The following is a 20,268-nucleotide window of genomic DNA, read 5'->3' on the forward strand; positions in this document are numbered from 1 at the left end:
ATATACTTATTATTACATTCTTGGATACAGTACACATATCTCCCTGGCATATTACATTATGCAGCAGCATACAAGACATTTTTTGGACTCACCTTGTTGTGCTATGCTCACTTGAACAGGAAGGTGGTGTGGCAGTCCTTCTTGTGGGCTCTAGAATAAGGGGAACAAAATCCCGACTTGTAATTTTCCGTATTTTCCCATTCTGAACTAGTTTTATCCGAGTTCCCAATTGTCTTGAACTCACTGAAGTCTGAGATTTCCATGTTCACCGTTTCCAGTTCTTTGGAACGCGACAGAAGTCATGCTGGATTATCAGCATATTCAAACTCTTCTGGCCCATGGTGTTACCCCATTTTTCTTAATATCCAATTGGTAGTTATGATCTAGTCTCATCGTTGCAACTCCCCATCGGACTCAGCGACGGTCGAGAGCCAAGCCGCACTAATTTAACCCCAAGCCAGCCGCACCATTGTGTCGGAGGAAACACTGTTGAACTGACGTCCGGGGTCAGCTTGCAGGCGCCCGGCCCGCCAAAAGGAGTCGCTAGAGCACGATGACACAAGGACATCCCGGCTGGCCAAACCTTCTCCTAACCCGGACGATGCTGGGCCAATTGTACGCCGCCTCATGGGTCTTCCGGTCACAGCCGGCTGTGACACAGCCTGGAATTGAGCCCGAGGCTGCAGTGGCGCCTTAGCACTCATTGTTGAATTTGAGATTTGTGTAATGTTTATGTCCAATGTCTGATAAGCACGGCCACGTTTTATCTATAATTTATTTTCATATGACAAGGATTGTAAAGAATTTGCCAGTAGTTTTCCGACTTGATGCATGTAGATGACTGCTTGTCTAGCTTGCTAGCTAAGATTTTAAAAGTATGATGTTGACATGATCAGTCCAATCAATGCTACGGTAGATATAACATGATTTGACGTAATTTTGTCTGTGGCCAATGACCTTGAGCCTTCTTGGATAGGCAATTATAATGTAAGTCTATAGCAGCACCCAAGGGGCTAGATTTTACCCATAGATTTTGTGGTGGCGTATTGTCCCCATGAGTGACAGAACACTGAGCCAATCACGGTGCAAACAATGGCATGACATTTTTTTCACTGTAAGAGCTACTGTAAATTGGCCAGGGCAGTTAGATTAACAAGAATGTAAGTTTTCTGCCCATATAAGACATGTCTATGTCCTGGGAAATTTTGTTGTTACTTACAACATCATGCTAATCACATTGGCGCAAGTTAGCTCAACCGTCCCGCAGGGGGGGAAAACACCGATCCTGTAGAGGTTATTAATATAAGAAATTTGAAATGATTTATACTTTTACTTTTTATACTTAAGTATATTTGACCAATTCCACTTACTTTTGATACTTAAGTATATTTAACACCAAATAATTTTACTCAAGGTGAGCCCCACCTGTTTTTTGTGTGTGCCTGTTTTGCATGTTATTTTAGCATTACTACGTGTCACATATCAGTTTGCAAACAATGTAAAAAAAATAATAATAATTGAGTTGGTTGTGGAAAAAGTATTTAATTGTCATAATTGAGAAAAAGATAACATAATAGAAAATGACTCAAGTAAAAGCGAAAGTCACCCAGTAAAATACTACTGCACTGAATGACGCGTAGCCACTGTTTGAAATATAACTTTGCTCTGTTCTTCTCTGAACATGCACTTCTTTGACTATAGGCTAAGAATGATTTGATTGAGACCACACAAATAGCCGATAGGTGCACATTATATTGCGCGCCCAGTGGAGAATCATAGATGAAGGGGCTCCTTCGCGCACATGGATTTATAGCCTAATAAGCAACTAATTCTAAAACACTGGACTACATTTAGTCAATTACATGATCATCCCCTGGACTAGATTTAAACAAATACTAAACCAATATCCCCTTGACTGAAATTGAAAAAGCACGAAGCTCCCCCATTCTTAAGTGCCATTTATATCTTGCGCTAACATACTGTAAATCCTGTCCTGATTTTGGCAACATTCAGACTGTGCCCACATTTGGCATTCCCATTTTTATTTTCAAAATGCTATAGGCCAATATCAATTTTCAGAAATGTTGGTAAATTAACTTTTATTGTTTAAAGAATTTATGAAATACATTGGTGTTTTTTCACTAGGCTATCTAATCATGGCGTGGGGTTGTTGAATGACATACAGTGCCTTGCCAAAGTATTCGGCCCCCTTGAACTTTGCGACCTTTTGCCACATTTCAGGCTTCAAACATAAAGATATAAAACTGTATTTTTTGGTGAGGAATCAACAACAAGTGGGACACAATCATGAAGTGGAACGACATTTATTGGATATTTCAAACTTTTTTAACAAATCAAAAACTAAAAAATTGGGCGTGCAAAATTATTCAGCCCCCTTAAGTTAATACTTTGTAGCGCCACCTTTTGCTGCGATTACAGCTTTAAGTCGCTTGGGGTATGTCTCTATCAGTTTTGCACATCGAGAGACTGACATTTTTTCCCATTCCTCCTTGCAAAACAGCTCGAGCTCAGTGAGGTTGGATGGAGAGCATTTGTGAACAGCAGTTTTCAGTTCTTTCCACAGATTCTCAATTGGATTCAGGTCTGGACTTTGACTTGGCCATTCTAACACCTGGATATGTTTATTTTTGAACCATTCCATTGTAGATTTTGCTTTATGTTTTGGATCATTGTCTTGTTGGAAGACAAATCTCCGTCCCAGTCTCAGGTCTTTTGCAGACTCCATCAGGTTTTCTTCCAGAATGGTCCTGTATTTGGCTCCATCCATCTTCCCATCAATTTTAACCATCTTCCCTGTCCCTGCTGAAGAAAAGCAGGCCCAAACCATGATGCTGCCACCACCATGTTTGACAGTGGGGATGGTGTGTTCAGGGTGATGCGCTGTGTTGCTTTTACGCCAAACATAACGTTTTGCATTGTTGCCAAAAAATTCAGTTTTGGTTTCATCTGACCAGAGCACCTTCTTCCACATGTTTGGTGTGTCTCCCAGGTGGCTTGTGGCAAACTTTAAACGACACTTTTTATGGATATCTTTAAGAAATGGCTTTCTTCTTGCCACTCTTCCATAAAGGCCAGATTTGTGCAATATACGACTGATTGTTGTCCTATGGACAGAGTCTCCCACCTCAGCTGTAGATCTCTGCAGTTCATCCAGAGTGATCATGGGCTTCTTGGCTGCATCTTTGATCAGTCTACTCCTTGTATGAGCTGAAAGTTTAGAGGGACGGCCAGGTCTTGGTAGATTTGCAGTGGTCTGATACTCCTTCCATTTCAATATTATCGCTTGCACAGTGCTCCTTGGGATGTTTAAAGCTTGGGAAATCTTTTTGGATCCAAATCCGGCTTTAAACTTCTTCACAACAGTATCTCGGACCTGCCTGGTGTGTTCCTTGTTCTTCATGATGCTCTCTGCGCTTTTAACGGACCTCTGAGACTATCACAGTGCAGGTGCATTTATACGGAGACTTGATTACACACAGGTGGATTGTATTTATCATCATTAGTCATTTAGGTCAACATTGGATCATTCAGAGATCCTCACTGAACTTCTGGAGAGAGTTTGCTGCACTGAAAGTAAAGGGGCTGAATAATTTTGCACGCACAATTTTTCAGTTTTTCATTTGTTAAAAAAGTTTGATATATCCAATAAATGTCGTTCCACTTCATGATTGTGTCCCACTTGTTGTTGATTCTTCACAAAAAAATACAGTTTTATATCTTTATGTTTGAAGCCTGAAATGTGGCAAAGGGTCGCAAAGTTCAAGGGGGCGAATACTTTCGCAAGGCACTGTATATTTGTTTGAAATTAATCACTTGGTGTCATTTCAGAGACAAATAGTATATATTTTTGCAAAACACTATATCGCCGTAATCTCAGAAAATAAGCAGTAGGCCTATATTACTGCTATGTAGTCGAATGTAAAAAATCCTAACTACCTTTTAACTGTACAAATGATACATTTGTGACATCAATATTTAAAAAAAAATCAATACCATGAGATGTATAAAAACATTTACATTTGGCATTTTAGTCATTTAAGCATATGCTCTTATCCAGAGCGATTTATAATTAGTACACAAGACGCACATTCCACATGTTAGTGAGCTAGCTAGCTTGTTTACACCTGGCAAAGAAGTTCCACGCTACTCGCACTGCTGCGTCACAACACCTGGCATTCTGGTCCTGGGTCAGCTACTCACGCAGGTCTAGGATTCATTTCAGCCAGGGTTAATTTGAATTTCACATATGACTTATAGTGTGGATAAGGTTACCAAACACTCCAGGATCCAGACACTTCAAAAAAAAATCCACCTAAAATGGCATACTCAAATTTAACTGCCTGTAGCTCAGGACCTGAAGCAAGGATATGCATTTTATTGATACCATTTGAAAGGAAACACTTTGAAGTATGTGGAAATGTGAAATTAATGTAGAATATAACACATTAGATCTGGTACAAACAAAAAAACATGCATTTTCTATATTTCATCATCTTTGAGAAATGCCAGAGAAAGGCCATACTTTGAGATAGGATTCTAGGTGTAATTTAGATGTTGTCCACCAGATGACAGCAGTGTGTGCAAAGTTTGACTGATCCAGTGAAGAATCACAACACAATATTTTGTATCAAGTCTGCCAGGAGCCCAAATGTGCCGAATTGGTCAATGTAATACATTTTCAAATACATAACTTTAGAGAACATACAAAAATGCTATGGTAATAATTGTTTTTAGTTTACACACTCCCAGGAATGTCATAAATGATGGATCATTAGCTTCCCTACAGAAAATACACTAACCTTCACATCTAGATGGTAGGGCGGGGTGGGTGTGGAGCCAGAGACAGCAGTGGGGTCAAACTGTAAAACCCAGTTCCTACATTTGAATATAAAATTAGATTTTAATCAAAGAAAAATGATGCTACATTTTTATCTCTGGGACCCCCAGGATGACAAATCAGAGCAAGATTACTGAATGTAAGTACATGATTTACCTTCATAGGTGAATGTATCAAACCAGTGTTTTGTTGTTGTGCACTATCCTCAAACAATTGCATGGTCTTTTTTTTTGCTGTAATAGCTACTGTAAATTGGACACTGCCCATATAAAACAAGTCTATGTCCAGGAAAGTTGGCTGTTTACAACATAATTCTAGTCACATTATCGCATTTTGAGCAACAACTGTCTTGGTTGAGGGACACCAATCCCATAGAGATTAAAGCACCCTTATTAAAATGGCTAGGTGAGACAACCACCACATATCACAGTAAAATACTAAAACTAAACAATGGATATATAGTTTTGCTTAAAAATAATATGTTTTAATATACACCTAAAATCAATGAATTGGCACACACATGAAGGTACCCACATGCAATAATTTCAGGTGAAAAAACACCAATGTCAAAAATTGGTGGATATATAATTTTGGAAATAAACTCATGTAGCCAATTCCATTGACGCATAGTGAACAGAGTGTGATCAAATCTTCCTGAAGACCTCTGGAGGTAGTCGGGACACTTTGTATATGTATATCTTACAGGTGTTATTAAGGAATCTGGTTGATCAAACAGTTTAAATTGGGTAAATGTCATCATCATCATCATCATCATCCCACTTCTAAAATCATTATTTGCAGTGTAAATATTTACATTTAAGTCATTTAGCAGACGCTCTTATCCAGAGCGACTTACAAATTGGTGCATTCACCTTATGACATCCAGTGGGGCAGCCACTTTACAATAGTGCATCTAAATCTTTTAAGGGGGGTGAGAAGGATTACTTTATCCTATCCTAGGTATTCCTTAAAGAGGTGGGGTTTCAGGTGTCTCCGGAAGGTGGTGATTGACTCCGCTGTCCTGGCGTCGTGAGGGGGTTTGTTCCACCATTGGGGGGCCAGAGCAGCGAACAGTTTTGACTGGGCTGAGCGGGAACTGTACTTCCTCAGTGGTAGGGAGGCGAGCAGGCCAGAGGTGGATGAACGCAGTGCCCTTGTTTGGGTGTAGGGCCTGATCAGAGCCTGGAGGTACTGAGGTGCCGTTCCCCTCACAGCTCCGTAGGCAAGCACCATGGTCTTGTAGCGGATGCGAGTGGAGAGAGCGGAGGAGCGGGGTGACGTGAGAGAACATGGGAAGGTTGAACACCAGACGGGCTGTGGCGTTCTGGATGAGTTGTAGGGGTTTAATGGCACAGGCAGGGAGCCCAGCCAACAGCGAGTTGCAGTAATCCAGACGGGAGATGACAAGTGCCTGGATTAGGACCTGCGCCGCTTCCTGTGTGGGGCAGGGTCGTACTCTGCGGATGTTGTAGAGCATGAACCTACAGGAACGGGCCACCGCCTTGATGTTAGTTGAGAACTAAATATCATGTGTAGATGTGAAGAACCTTGATTTGAAGTTTATTGAAAAACATGTTTTGATATGATAATCTGATATACAAAATAGGACCTGTAAAACCATGTATTTAAAGCAGAATTATACATGGAATTTCTTGTCTCAATAATTCCAATCAATATTTCATTGGAATGACTTATTACATAGTTTCTTTCGAACTCAAAGCATTTTTACGAGACTTGTGTCTCTTTCCGTTGGACTGCTTTTGGAGAATCTTAACCGGTGAACTCTTCTCATATGATTTACCATATTACACCTTTGAGTAAATGTTTTCCCACACTCTGAGCACCGGTGAGGTTTCTCCCCAGTGTGTGTATATATGTGCGTTCTAAGAGAGTCAGAGGTAGTGAAAGATTTGGGGCATTGGGTGCAGGTGTAAGGACGCTCGCCTGTGTGAGATCGCAGATGAACCGTAAGATGGCAAGACGCTTTGAAACCCTTTCCACAATGTTTACAGGTGTGGGGGTTTTCTCCTGTGTGTGTTCGTGTATGCAGTCGCACTTCTCCTGAGCTAAGGAATGCCTTACCACATATGCTACATAAGTAATTCTTCTCCCCAGCATGCATTCGCGTGTGTCTCACTAGTGTACTTGGATGGGCAAACCTCTTCTTACAAATAGTACACATGTGACGGCGCTCCCCAGAGTGAATGCGTACGTGCACTTTGAGATCATAAGCACTCCTGTACCTCCGGTCACAGTGTTCACATGCGAATGGTCTTTCTTCTGTGTGAAGTAGCTGGTGTTTTTTCAGTGCCCCAGGAGTAGCATATCGTTTGGGACACTGGTCACAATGATGTGGCATCGTGTGAACTCCCATATGTAGCGTCAGCAGTGATGGTTTTTTGAAAACCTTCCCACACTCACATGTATGAGTCCTGTTCTGGGGTGCAGTGGATCCCTCTTTTTTCTTGTCAACCGGTTTGATCAACCTCTTTTTGTCCCCTTTTCTGACCACCTCTTCTTTCTTGCCAATCTGCTTTCTGTCCTTTTCTACTTGGTCGGTATTGTCCTTGCAGAGGTTGGCCATTTCACTGTGAGAGAATGGAGGCAGAGCGCAGGTAAGAACCTGGCATGGCTCGTCAGCATTCACCATTACGTTGAGAGAATGATCCAAGTTCAATTCTGTGAGAAAATACAGGAGAACAGATTATATAACCACCATTGAGGGGAAAAAAGTGTTTGATCCCCTGCTGATTTTGTACGTTTATCCACTGACAAAGAAATTATCAGTCTATAATTTTAATGGTAGGTTTATTTGAACAGCGAGAGACAGAATAACAAAAAAATCCATGTCAAAAACACGGCAACTAAAAATTGATTTGCGTTTTAATGAGGGAAGTATTTGATCCCCCTGCAAAACATGACTTAGTACTTAGTGGCAAAACCCTTGTTGGCAATCACAGAGGTCAGACGTTTCTTGTAGTTGGCCACCAGGTTTGCACACATCTCAGGAGGGATTTTGTCCCACCCCTCTTTGCAGATCTTCTCCAAGTCATTTAGGTTGAGGCTGACGTTTGGCAACTCGAACCGTCAGCTCCATCCACAGATTTTCTATGGGATTAAGGTCTGGAGACTGGCTAGGCCACTCCAGGACATTAATGTGCTTCTTCTTGAGCCACTCCTTTGTTGCCTTGGCCGTGTGTTTTGGGTCATTGTCATGCTGGAATACCCATCCACGACCCATTTTCAATGCCCTGGCTGAGGGAAGGAGGTTCTCACCCAAGATTTGACGGTAGATGGCCCCGTCCATCGTCCCTTTGATGCGGTGAAGTTGTCCTGTTCCCTTAGCAGAAAAACACCCCCAAAGCATAATGTTTCCACCTACATGTTTGACGGTGGGGATGGTGTTCTTGGGGTCATAGGCAGCATTCCTCCTCCTCCAAACACGTTGAGTTGATGCCAAAGAGCTCCATTTTAGTCTCATCTGACCACAACACTTTCACCCAGTTGTCCTCCGAATCATTCAGATGTTCATTGGCAAACTTCAGACGGGCATGTATATGTGCTTTCCTGAGCAGGGGGACCTTGCAGGCGCTGCAGGGTTTCAGTCCCTCACGGCGTAGTGTGTTACCAATTGTTTTCTTGGTGACTATGGTCTCAGCTGCCTTGAGATCATTGACAAGATCCTCCTGTGTAGTTAAGGGCCGATTCCTCACCGTTCTCATGATCATTGCAAATCCACGAGGTGAGATCTTGCATGGAGCCCCAGGCCGAGGGATATTGACAGTTCTTTTGTGTTTCTTCCATTTGAGAATAATCACACCAACTGTTGTCACCTTCTCACCAAGCTGCTTTGCGATGGTCTTGTAGCCCATTCCAGCTTTGTGTAGGTCTACAATCTTGTCCCTGACATCCTTGGAGAGCTCTTTGGTCTTGGCCATGGGGGAGAGTTTGGGTTCTGATTGATTGATTGCTTCTGTGGACTGAGAAACTGAGATTAGGAGCACTCCCTTTAAGAGTGTGCTCCTAATCTCAGCTCGTTACCTGTATAAAAGACACCTGAGAGCCAGAAATCTTTCTGATTGAGAGGTCAAATACTTATTTCCCTCATTAAAATGCAAATCAATTTATAACATTGTTGACATGCTTCAAGAGGGCCACCATTGTTCCTGTTCCCAAGAAAGCTAAGGTAACTGAGCTAAACGACTACCGCCCCCCGTAGCACTCACTTCCGTCATCATGAAGTGCTTTGAGAGACTAGTCAAGGACCATATCACCTCCACCCTACCTGACACCCTAGACCCACTCCAATTTGCTTACCGCCCAAATAGGTCCACAGACGATGCAATCTCAACCACACTGCACACTGCCCTAACCCACCTGGACAAGAGGAATACCTATGCTACAGCTCGGCATTCAACACCATAGTACCCTCCAAGCTCGTCGAGGTCTCGACCCCGCCCTGTGCAACTGGGTACTGGACTTCCTGACGGGCCGCCCCCAGGTGGTGAGGGTAGGCAACAACATCTCCTCCCCGTTGATCCTCAACACGGGGGCCCCACAAGGGTGCGTTCTGAGCCCTCTCCTGTACTCCCTGTTCACCCACGACTGCGTGGCCACGCACGCCTCCAACTCAATCATCAAGTTTGCGGACGACACAACAGTGGTAGGCTTGATTACCAACAACGACGAGACGGCCTACAGGGAGGAGGTGAGGGCCCTCGGAGTGTGGTGTCAGGAAAATAACCTCACACTCAACGTCAACAAAACTGAAGATGATTGTGGACTTCAGGAAACAGCAGAGGGAACCCCCCCTATCCACATCGATGGAACAGTAGTGGAGAGGGTAGCTAGTTTTAAGTTCCTCGGCATACACATCACAGACAAACTGAATTGGTCCACTCACACTGACAGCGTCGTGAAGAAGGCGCAGCAGCGCCTCTTCAACCTCAGGAGGCTGAAGAAATTTGGCTTGTCACCAAAAGCACTCTCAAACTTCTACAGATGCACAATCGAGAGCATCCTGGCGGGCTGTATCACCGCCTGGTACGGCAACTGCTCCGCCCTCAACCGTAAGGCTCTCCAGAGGTTAGTGAGGACTGCACAACGCATCACCGGGGGCAAACTACCTGCCCTCCAGGACACCTACACCACCCAATGTTACAGGAAGGCCATAAAGATCATCAAGGACATCAACCACCCGAACCACTGCCTGTTCACCCCGCTATCATCCAGAAGGCGAGGTCAGTACAGGTGCATCAAAGCTGGGACCGAGAGACTGAAAAACAGCTTCTATCTCAAGGCCATCAGACTGTTAAACAGCCACCACTAACATTGAGTGGCTGCTGCCAACACACTGTCATTGACACTGACCCAACTCCAGCCACTTTAATAATGGGAATTGATGGGAAATGATGTAAATATATCACTAGCCACTTTAAACAATGCTACCTTATATAATGTCACTTACCCTACATTATTCATCTCATATGCATATGTATATACTGTACTCTACATCATCGACTGCATCCTTATGTAATACATGTATTACTAGCCACTTTTACTATGCCACTTTGTTTACTTTGTCTACACACTCATCTCATATGTATATACTGTACTCGATACCATCTACTGTATGCTGCTCTGTACCATCACTCATTCATATATCCTTATGTACATATTCCTTATCCCCTTACACTGTGTATAAGACAGTAGTTTTGGAATTGTTAGTTAGATTACTTGTTGGTTATCACTGCATTGTCGGAACTAGAAGCACAAGCATTTCGCTACACTCGCATTAACATCTGCTAACCATGTATATGTGACAAATAAAATTTGATTTGATTTGATTTTGGATTTGATTTTGGATTGTTGTTGTTATTCTGTCTCTCACTGTTTAAATAAACCTACCATTAAAATTATAGACTGATCTTTTCTTTGTCAGTGGGCAAACGTACAAAATCAGCAGAGGAGCAAATACTTTTTCCCTCACTGTATATATAACCACCATATATATAGATATTGTAAAGGGTTGGTCTCATGTTTCATGAGCTGAATTAAAAGATCCCAGAAATGTTCCATATGCACAAAAAGCTTATTTCTCTCAAATGTTGTGCACACATTTGTTTACATCCCTTTTAGTGAGCATTGCTCCTTTGCCAAGATCATCCATCGACCTGAAAGGGGTGGCATATCAAGAAGCTGCTTAAACATTATGATCATTACACAGGTGCACCTTGTGCCGTGGAAAATAAAATGCCACTCTAAAATGTGCATTTTTGTCACATAACATAATGCCAAAGATGTCTCATGTTTTGACATCCGGCTTCTTCACCTGTGGGATCGTCTGAGACCAGCCACCCAGACAGCTGATGAAACTGAAGTTATGAAACTGAAGAGTTTATTTCTGTCTGTAATGAATCCCATTTGTGGGGAAAAACTCATTCTGATTGGCCGGGCCTGGCTCCCAAGTGGGTGGCCACTCATGGCTGCGCCCCTGCCCAGTCATGTGAAATCCATAGATTAGGGCCGGATGAATTTATTTAAATTGACTGATTTCCTTATATGAACTGGAACTCAGTAAAATCGTTGAAATTGTTGCGTTAACATTTTTGTTCAGTATATAAATTTGAATTTAGATGCTATATTAGTCTAACAATGGATCAGTGTTTGACCTTTTTTATTTTCCTTACCATCACAGGGTACTGGAGTAACCAACACTGAGGTCTCTGCAGGTGACAGACCCTCCTGTTCCTGTTCCTGTGATGTTGACAGTCCTAGATCCTCCAAACATCTATCAGTGCCTTCATCCAGGATTTCATTGTGGTCTTCATCGTCATCTGAGAATGGCCTCACATTTTCAGAGTTGTCTGGTTCGTAGTTTATAACAACTCTGATTATTGGAGGGAGGGACAGTGTGGACAGGATGGTATCTGTGGTGTAATTAGATACATGACCTGGGTAGGAGAGAACATCATTAAATTCACCTACTGTATATTGCCAAGTTAAAAAGACAAGTGGTATCCTATATGACTCTGTTCTTCATATCCATCATCTGGATGAAGACATAGGGCTCGATTTAATCCGATCCACTTTAGCCAACATCCACATAGTGCTTCCTTTTGGCAGTGTCGGAGGTAGAACTGCGTTAGAGCTGTCAAATCCACAAGTGGCTCCCGGCATTACACCTAAAACGGACATTGCCATTGGGTTCACGGAGTCGCATTAACAAAAATCCCATGCAACCTTGTTTACAAGTTTGAACACTGGAATGTGAGATGTAAGCTATACCTCGATTAGGATGACAGAAATCCTCATCATTTAGTTGAATGATTTCTCAATTTGAGCATAATTATTTCTATATAGGCTGCACTTTCTCGCTCAGAACTTCGAACGCTTGGCAGGTGTGGCTTCATGACCATGATCGGAAGAGCAGCTTCCGATTTGACGGCTCCAACACAGTTACACCTCCGATACCGCCAAAATGTCCGCTATGCGGGTGTCTGCCATCGCAGGTTAACGGTTGATCTGATTGAATCTAGGCCTTACTATTGTTCAGGTTTCCATGATGCTGATGGTGCTGCAACACTGTCTTCAGTTGTTCAGGGTCAAAGACAGTCTGCCCACATTCCTCCAGGACAGAGGGGGCTGCACCGAGCCATGCTGTTGTCTAAGAGGAGCAGGGCAGGGGGAATACAGTACATTAAAAAGTTCAAAATCAAATCAAATCAGATTTATTTATATAGCCCTTCGTACATCAGCTGATATCTCAAAGTGCTGTACAGAAACCCAGCCTAAAACCCCAAACAGCAAACAATGCAGGTGTAAAAGCACAAAAGTGTTTTACCAGCCACTTGAGGTTTTAGACAAGTTTTGAAATGACCAAAAACACCATTCAATTAATCCGTAGAGCCACATGACGTGATGTTCCGTCAATCTTTTAGAACGGAGATGTTTTCCTCAGTACCTGCGTGAGGTCTGGTACAGGCAGCAGCTCCTCCAGTCTGGAGAGGAACACCCACACCAGTGTCTGCAGCGCTGTGTCATACCGAGGGCCATAGTGGACTGGGAACACCTCCTGTGAAATAGACAATTTAGCATGAAAGGGGGTCTAGTGCCAAATATGTCCCTATAAGAGGCACTCCAGCTTTTTGGAACTTTTCCTGTTGAGAAACAATATCCCAAGTATAAGTATGGAAATTTACGCACACTTAAGGGTAAAAACAAAACAACAAAAACCTTTTGAGCAAAATAGTGTTTTTTTACACAACTAAAAACTTAATGGAGGCCATTCAAGCAGTTGAGTTGGTCTGATGTTGTCAACCTCCTCCCTTGCTTGTGGGAACAATAGAGGAGCAAAAACATAAAATAAAGGCCCTGACCGCACCCCCCCCACTTGTACTATGTCATACCTGGATCACCTGTTGAGATGTGCCTTTTGTTAAGTAAATTAGGTGATAAATTATGTGAAAAGGAGACTGGCGTGCCACTTTAACAAGACCTTTAGGGTATTCTGAATGCAGAAGAAGGATACTTACCTTTAATCTAAGTAGATGATGTTCAACTAGTCTATTTAATAAATATATTCAAGCAAAAGGATCAAAGAACTCTAGAGAGAAAGTTCCTCACCTGGAAGAAATGCTCCCTCTCAGAAGGGTCTTCCAGCAGGGTTTGGACTAGCTCCACAAAGTTAGAATCTGCAGCGTCCAATTCATCACCATGACTCTGTCATTAGGCGCAAACAAAACATCAGACAAATGTACAGGAGTGCATCTTTCAGAAATAATGTTCTTCCCAGTGTCTCATTCATAAAGTGTTGCCAATTTAACTAACCTCTTTGTGTAAAGATTTTTCTGTCAATGTGTGGATTATGTCCAGGTGGGCCTGGATGGTCAGCAGGTCAGCTGTGCCCGCACTGCGACACAACTCTAAAACCATCTGGAACAGAGGTGGATATGTGAAAATCAGGACTAGTGACAGATGTACAGTAATTGCAGCTAGTAGGTGCCCATTGTTCGTTCCATCATAAGACTCTTCCCATACCAACCCTCAATATTTACACCTCTCACCCTTGCTCTCAGTCCCAGGATGAGTTGGGTCCTCTGCCTGGAGTTCAGCAGCTCTGGAACCATCTCTGTCACCAAAGTCACAAACTCCTCCAGCTTCCCATACTGCATCACATTACGCCGTTGTGTCACTTGCCACATGAAAGCGCACATCAGGCGTAGAGGTGGAACCAGGAGACGCAAGGAGAACAGGGGGAGATCTGTCACCGAATTGAAAAGAGCAATTAACCCTTAAACAAATAAACAAATAATAAATTCAAAATCGACTGATCCCATAACTCAGCAAGTAATATATATCCCAATAACTCAGCTAGTTAGTAATATTACAAGCTATGCGTAGGTAGACTATAGGACATATTTGAATGATCCATGTAAAAACAAAACAAAAATGTAATGAGTCATGACATATCCTTTTCTACATTTAACTACTGCTATGTGATAAGCAATGCATGACAAAGCAGCAAACTAACCTTGTTCTGATGTTGGATCAATAATGTTATCCATGGCTAGTTTGCAAAGCAAAAAGCCCTCGAAACAAGCTAGCTAAAAAGTTTGATGTTAACGTTAGATAGTGCGACCAAGCCTAGAATATACGTTATATTAAAGCGATTGCAACGTAAATAAAAAAGTTGACATATGTACTCAAGCTAACAATACCTTAGTTAGCTACGATAAATAAAACCGTTTTGTACAGAGGTTGCTAGATCCAGGGTCTCGACAGCAACACTAATAAGGTACTTCCAGGTCATGGATTTCGAAAACATTTCTAAATAAAGGTCCCCCACGTTACGTAATAGTATAAATGCGTCAATAACCAGTGATTAATGATATATGAAAAATAGTTGTCTGAACATGAACAATGATTAACATTTTTTCATAATTAAGGGACATTTTGATTAAAAGTAGGTTTTAAAACATTGCTGATACCTGTATAAGGAATACACATTGGCTTACATTACAAAAACTATTCTGGGTGCCACAGTGAAAGTATTATAGGAAATACCCCGTAGGGTCTGTACAGTGTATTTCATGAGACTCGGAATAATACGGAGTGTTGTTGGCTTTTTACTGTGGTCAAACAGCTTAAAGTGGGTTGCCTGGACAATATATATTGTACAAATATAGCACTGTACAGGAAAAACGATTTATTGTGTGTCCATACTACCAGGGTCCAGACTACTCACTAGAGTCCCTAGAATACAAAACAGGTGAATTTGAACAAAAAGCTAGGTCATAGGAAGCTTTATGTTGACATTTGAACAGTGATACACATATCAGCACCATGGACAGCTACCCTTTTAGAATGTTATGTTGTCACTGTCAGCCTAGCTCCAAACATCTGGCAGATATGTGTCCCAAAAGCATATGACTATAATTTAAGATTTTAGTCAGTGCAAGACCACACACCGGTTAAGAAAAAACATTACTACTGGTGTCAAATAAACTGGGGTGGAAAATACTTAGTTGGGATTCTACTAACCAAATATGTTCCGTTTTTGGATGTGTCAAACAGCCTGCTGGTTATTTCTCTGTCTTTCTTGTAATGCCTACATTTAATGCTGCATGCTATATTAACCTCAACTATTTGTTTTTTCTTACCCTGGTGTGAAATACAATAATTCCATACATGACTTTCATGCACTCTTGCTTTGCACTAATGGATTTTCCAAATACCAATTATTAGCAGATGATTAGTTAAGAAGCCAACTGCAACAACGATGGAGTGTCATACCTGTCTGACTGACACGTTTATACATTGTTTTGCTAGGGACAACAAGGTGAAATTAAACAAAATGGTACAAGCAGAGAATGTAAATGAGGCTCAGGTTCAAAACCTCTGGCCTCTGGAGAGTTTAAATGAGGGAATAACAACTGCTCAGCAAAGACCCTCAGACATACTTTTGAGGATAAAGAGCATGGTTCTAATTTTCATCCTGATGTAGCCAAGAGTTCATATGAGGAAGTGTCAGTGGTGCAGCTCAATCAAATCTCAGACACCCAAGATATTGGGAATGAATACTACCACTTAGAGACAGAAAGTTACGGTAGTGGTTTATTGGATGAGGAAATCGTAAGCTTTGTGACAACTAACATGTAACTGAAATGTTTTTTTTTTGTCAGACGCTTTTATGGCCTACCACAACTGATGTTGTATTGCAGCCACCAATTGAACGGGGGTGAAATAAATATACAAAAAAGGTCAATTCCATTACGGATAAAGGAGAAAAAGCTCTGAGGAAGGCCGTGAGGCTGATACGTAAGCTTATTAAAGAGCAGTGATGCTATCGAGAGCAGTGTGCGGTTTCCTTTTTCCCTCATCTTGTCCAACTGTTACCATGCACCTGCAAAAAAAGATTGCTGATGTGCGAGATATGAGAGTGCCTTTTGAATTTTGAATGACGGATAAAGGAAAAAAGTACTTTGTTCACAAAGAGAAAGATGCGAACCTCAAATATGAATCTCTTTGTATCTAGTCTTTCCAATATATAATTTAATTTAATTGAGAGTTTATAATATTGCACAGACAAATCACAATAAGAAATGTAAGAGACAAACAATGAATTCCTAACTGTTGGACAGCTCTACTTCAGTAATTCAAAAATAATTATAACAAATTAAATATTCATGTTTACTTCTCAAATGTCAACAAAAGTACCATTACTCTCATCCTGCCATCTTACCGAGAAAGTTAGAGTGCTCATCATTGTGCTTTAGGCTTGTCCAGACTGCTTACCTTGTCAGACAGAGGTCAAAGTCATCTGCAATTTTCTGGGGACACAATAGGGGAGCTGTCTCTCAACCATCAACATTAATTAATAGGGATGATAATGTCTGACCTGCGGCGACATCTGCCTATTATACCCTCAAGCCGAGAGAAAACAGGGTCCCTCATATTTCAGCAGCTGATTAATGTTCTCAATGACATTTAGATATGCTGTCTCTTGGCAAATGGAGAATGATCATACAGCAGTCTGTTACGCAAATGAATAATGAACATTGGGCACACACGTGAGTGGGTAAGCAACTTCCGAGCTAATTCTTTTAATAGTATGTGGTAACTTGGCACAATGGAAATATTCTATAACCTAGCTAGGCATACAAGCAATGTATTATTATGTAAATGAGTGAGGCAACAAGCCACCATAGATGTGCTCTCCCCTGCATACCCAAGCCCAGGTATGTGCTGTAATCAACACTGATAGATAGCACATAGTAATGTCCCAAACCATGTCTGCTGTTTGGGTGCATCCCTGTAGTGGATAGGAAAATAATTTAATGGAACAGGGACTTTTGTTTTGGTAGGATAGGCCTACAGTATACTGTAGCGTGAACATTTTCTCAGAGCGTATAGAAGCTGGCCCAGCAACAGTGAGACCGATGCTGTTCTGTTTGTTGATTGGTTTTTGCTGTGGCCCTCCAGCTGCTGGGACACAGTTTGGCATGAGTTGTGTGGTGTCACATGCTGCCAAGTGAGCTGGCCAGATGGAGACAGCTGGACTGGCAGCCCAGCATCCCTATAGCCTCTTCTTTTGGAGTGGGGAGGGACGCTGTGAGTCTCAGAGAGGAGGGGGTGATGGGTGTGTGTGTATGTGTTCGCGCTTGCGTGCATGTGTGTGTGTGAGAGAGAGAGAGAGACAGATAATGAGAGAGAGAGGGCGGGAGAGAGAAGAGAGAGAGAGAATGAGAGATTTTATGTGTGTGGAGGGTCTACGAAACAGAACCATGTTCATAGCCCAAATCCAAACCCAAGCCTGTGTAAATCCTCCAGATCTTTCCTCTCTGCAACTTGTGCCTTCTTATTTTCCTTTAACTTACTAAATCAATGGCTCCATCTTTCCATTTTGACCTGCCTAATACAGTTTTCGACTGAGAGCTATGACAGACCTATGGAACCATGTCCAGGTGGTTATTGGGTTTAGCAGAAGGGAAGCTGGTTGCTGCTGGCCTGGTCTCTGATTGGCAGTTTAGGCCGAGTGCAGCTGCTACCACCACCATCTGCTGTCAGGATATATTGATCATCTAATGAAAAAATTGGGTTTAGAATGAATCTCAGTGAAATCAACCCCCTTCCTTTCAAAGGGCAGTGACTTTAATCAAGTCCCTACAGGGAAGCCGAAACTCATCAAGTGAGCCCCCTCCTACCCCCACCCCCCACAATTGCAAGAGATAGATGGAAAACTACAGGTCATTGATCCCCAGGTAAAGTCTCTGCTAGATTTGGCCACAGCTCCAGCATTTTTAGGGTACCACAGCGGACCTCTCAACTCTCTATCTTAACTATGTCTTAATGTAAATGTAGTGCTGTAAGTAAAAACAACTTAATGGAAATATAAGGCTGAGATTCAATCAAACCTGCACTATGGTGGAACAGAGGATCAAAAGCTGGCAGTGTTTTAAATGATATGTACACATAGACATGAGTATGGTTGGTATTGTCCTCTTCTGACTGCTGCTTTACAAACCTCCCTGCTGCAGTTGATATATTTCAAGTTATTTTCTTGGGTATTGATATTTTTGGGCTTTATTCAAAACATGCCTCAGAACTCACTACAGTGAAATACATTTCAGACTCTATGAAAAGGGTGTGTGAGTTGTCAACACCAAGAAGGACAGCCTCTGGCAAGACATCTGGACATTTGAATATCAAAGTATTCCTCTGCCCATTGAAGTGGCCATAACCCACACAGTATCTCTGCATATTCTAATCAACAATTAGAACGTTTGGTGTGACGACAACGTCAAGTCCTTAGTCAGTAACAACTGGTGTCCAGCTACTGGTTAAATCTGGTTAATTAAGCACATGTATTTTTATCCTCCACAGACATGTTTGAGTCAGGAGGCCTTTTCTCACAATAAAACATTTTGATCTCCATGAATTCAAACTATTATTGACTTGGAAACCTCATAAACAAAGCCTGCAGTTTAAATGTTTATCTTGGTGCATCTATTAATAATCTGGCTGCCATGTTTTGACCCCCAACCACTTCCTCCATACCATAGGTCACCTGTATGGATTCAACTATTCCGTTATAAAATGTTTCTTTAATAGTTCTGAGAGTGAACACTGCTTGCTGATGAATTACACAGAGAGACAGAAAGAAAGGGGAATAGGGGCAGACAGAAAGAAAGAAAGACAGACAGACAGACAGACAGACAGACAGACAGACAGACAGACAGACAGACAGACAGACAGACAGACAGACAGACAGACAGACAGACAGACAGACAGACAGACAGACAGACAGACAGACAGACAGACAGACAGACAGACAGACAGACAGACAGACAGACAGACAGACAGACAGACAGACAGACAGACAGACAGACAGACAGACAGACAGACAGACAGACAGACAGACAGACAGACAGACAGACAGACAGACAGACAGACAGACAGACAGACAGACGGAGAGAGATGGAGATGGAAGTTAGAGAGGTCCTAATTGACAGCTTGTCACTGCATTTTTTTTTTTTTTATCTTGGCGGTTTGCAGTTTGCAAAGTTAAATCATGTTTCCTGGATTGCAATTTGCAGAGAACAGGAGGCAGGTAGGATAATAGTGTCTGATTCCCTGGAGTCAAAGGATCTCTTAAATAAAATGTTATCGATCCTGCCCAGTTCTTTTGAACGGGACACACCGGTAACCATGGTTATGGGGCTACCCTCTCGCCGAAGAAATTGTTTCCTCAGGAGAGCTGAATGGCCGTCGGCGTGACAATTGGTATGTGAAACGACTTTCTAATAGAAAATGCGGTCCAAGGTGTCCATCTCACTGGACTACAGATAACCTGACACAGTCCTCTTCCTCAAGCCTGCTGAGTAGATCACCTCAAGTGAACTCCTCACTTTGCTCAGGGACTGTCTGTGGCCTTGACAACTGCCAAAGCCATTGTAAATCTGGATGGATAGGATAAACGACCAGAGTTGGAAAAAGTCTAAAACAATGGGAATGAAATATAAACTGTCCTTGTAGCACACTGTTCACACTGGAGGAAGTTCCCTTCTAAGTGTTTGAAGTTTTACAATTATGTCCACAGTTGGGGGGTGGGGGAGGAGCTGCCGGTCATCTTTCTTTAGAGTGAGTGTTTTATTAAAGGATCTTTAATAATAATAGGCAAATTAATCAACTGGAGATGTGGACGTCAAGCCAATCCCCTGTCAAGTTATAATGAGCTTTCTGTGAGTGGGTGGGTGTGTGTATGAGGGAGAGAGAGTGGGTGGGTGGGTGTGTGTATGAGGGAGAGAGAGTGGGTGGGTGTGTGTATGAGGGAGAGAGAGTGGGTGGGTGTGTGTATGAGGGAGAGAGAGTGGGTGGGTGGGTGTGTGTATGAGGGAGAGAGAGTGGGT

The 20,268-nt window shown here is 42.3% G+C and overlaps 1 protein-coding gene across 3 annotated transcripts; it reads right to left on the reverse strand.

Annotated features, from left to right (window-relative positions):
• Nucleotides 1-73: 73 nt before the first annotated feature.
• Nucleotides 74-14,633, reverse strand: LOC124013695 (zinc finger protein 239-like). 3 transcript variants are annotated; one of them, XM_046328116.1, is made up of 8 exons: nucleotides 14,391-14,633; nucleotides 13,924-14,120; nucleotides 13,688-13,792; nucleotides 13,484-13,579; nucleotides 12,822-12,932; nucleotides 12,404-12,524; nucleotides 11,548-11,811; nucleotides 74-150 (listed from the first exon to the last, which is right to left on the reverse strand). In XM_046328116.1, the coding sequence occupies exons 1-8, from the start codon at nucleotides 14,422-14,424 to the stop codon at nucleotides 89-91; spliced, it is 990 nt and encodes a 329-aa protein (XP_046184072.1). In that variant the 5' UTR covers nucleotides 14,425-14,633; the 3' UTR covers nucleotides 74-88. The 3 variants fall into 3 exon arrangements, with proteins under 3 accessions (XP_046184072.1, XP_046184071.1, XP_046184073.1); XM_046328115.1 differs by lacking the exon at nucleotides 74-150 and adding an exon at nucleotides 6,259-7,537; XM_046328117.1 differs by lacking the exon at nucleotides 74-150 and adding an exon at nucleotides 7,254-7,446.
• Nucleotides 14,634-20,268: the final 5,635 nt, after the last annotated feature.

This window comes from Oncorhynchus gorbuscha, linkage group LG25 (genome assembly GCF_021184085.1).
Source record: "Oncorhynchus gorbuscha isolate QuinsamMale2020 ecotype Even-year linkage group LG25, OgorEven_v1.0, whole genome shotgun sequence".
NCBI lineage: Eukaryota > Metazoa > Chordata > Actinopteri > Salmoniformes > Salmonidae > Oncorhynchus > Oncorhynchus gorbuscha.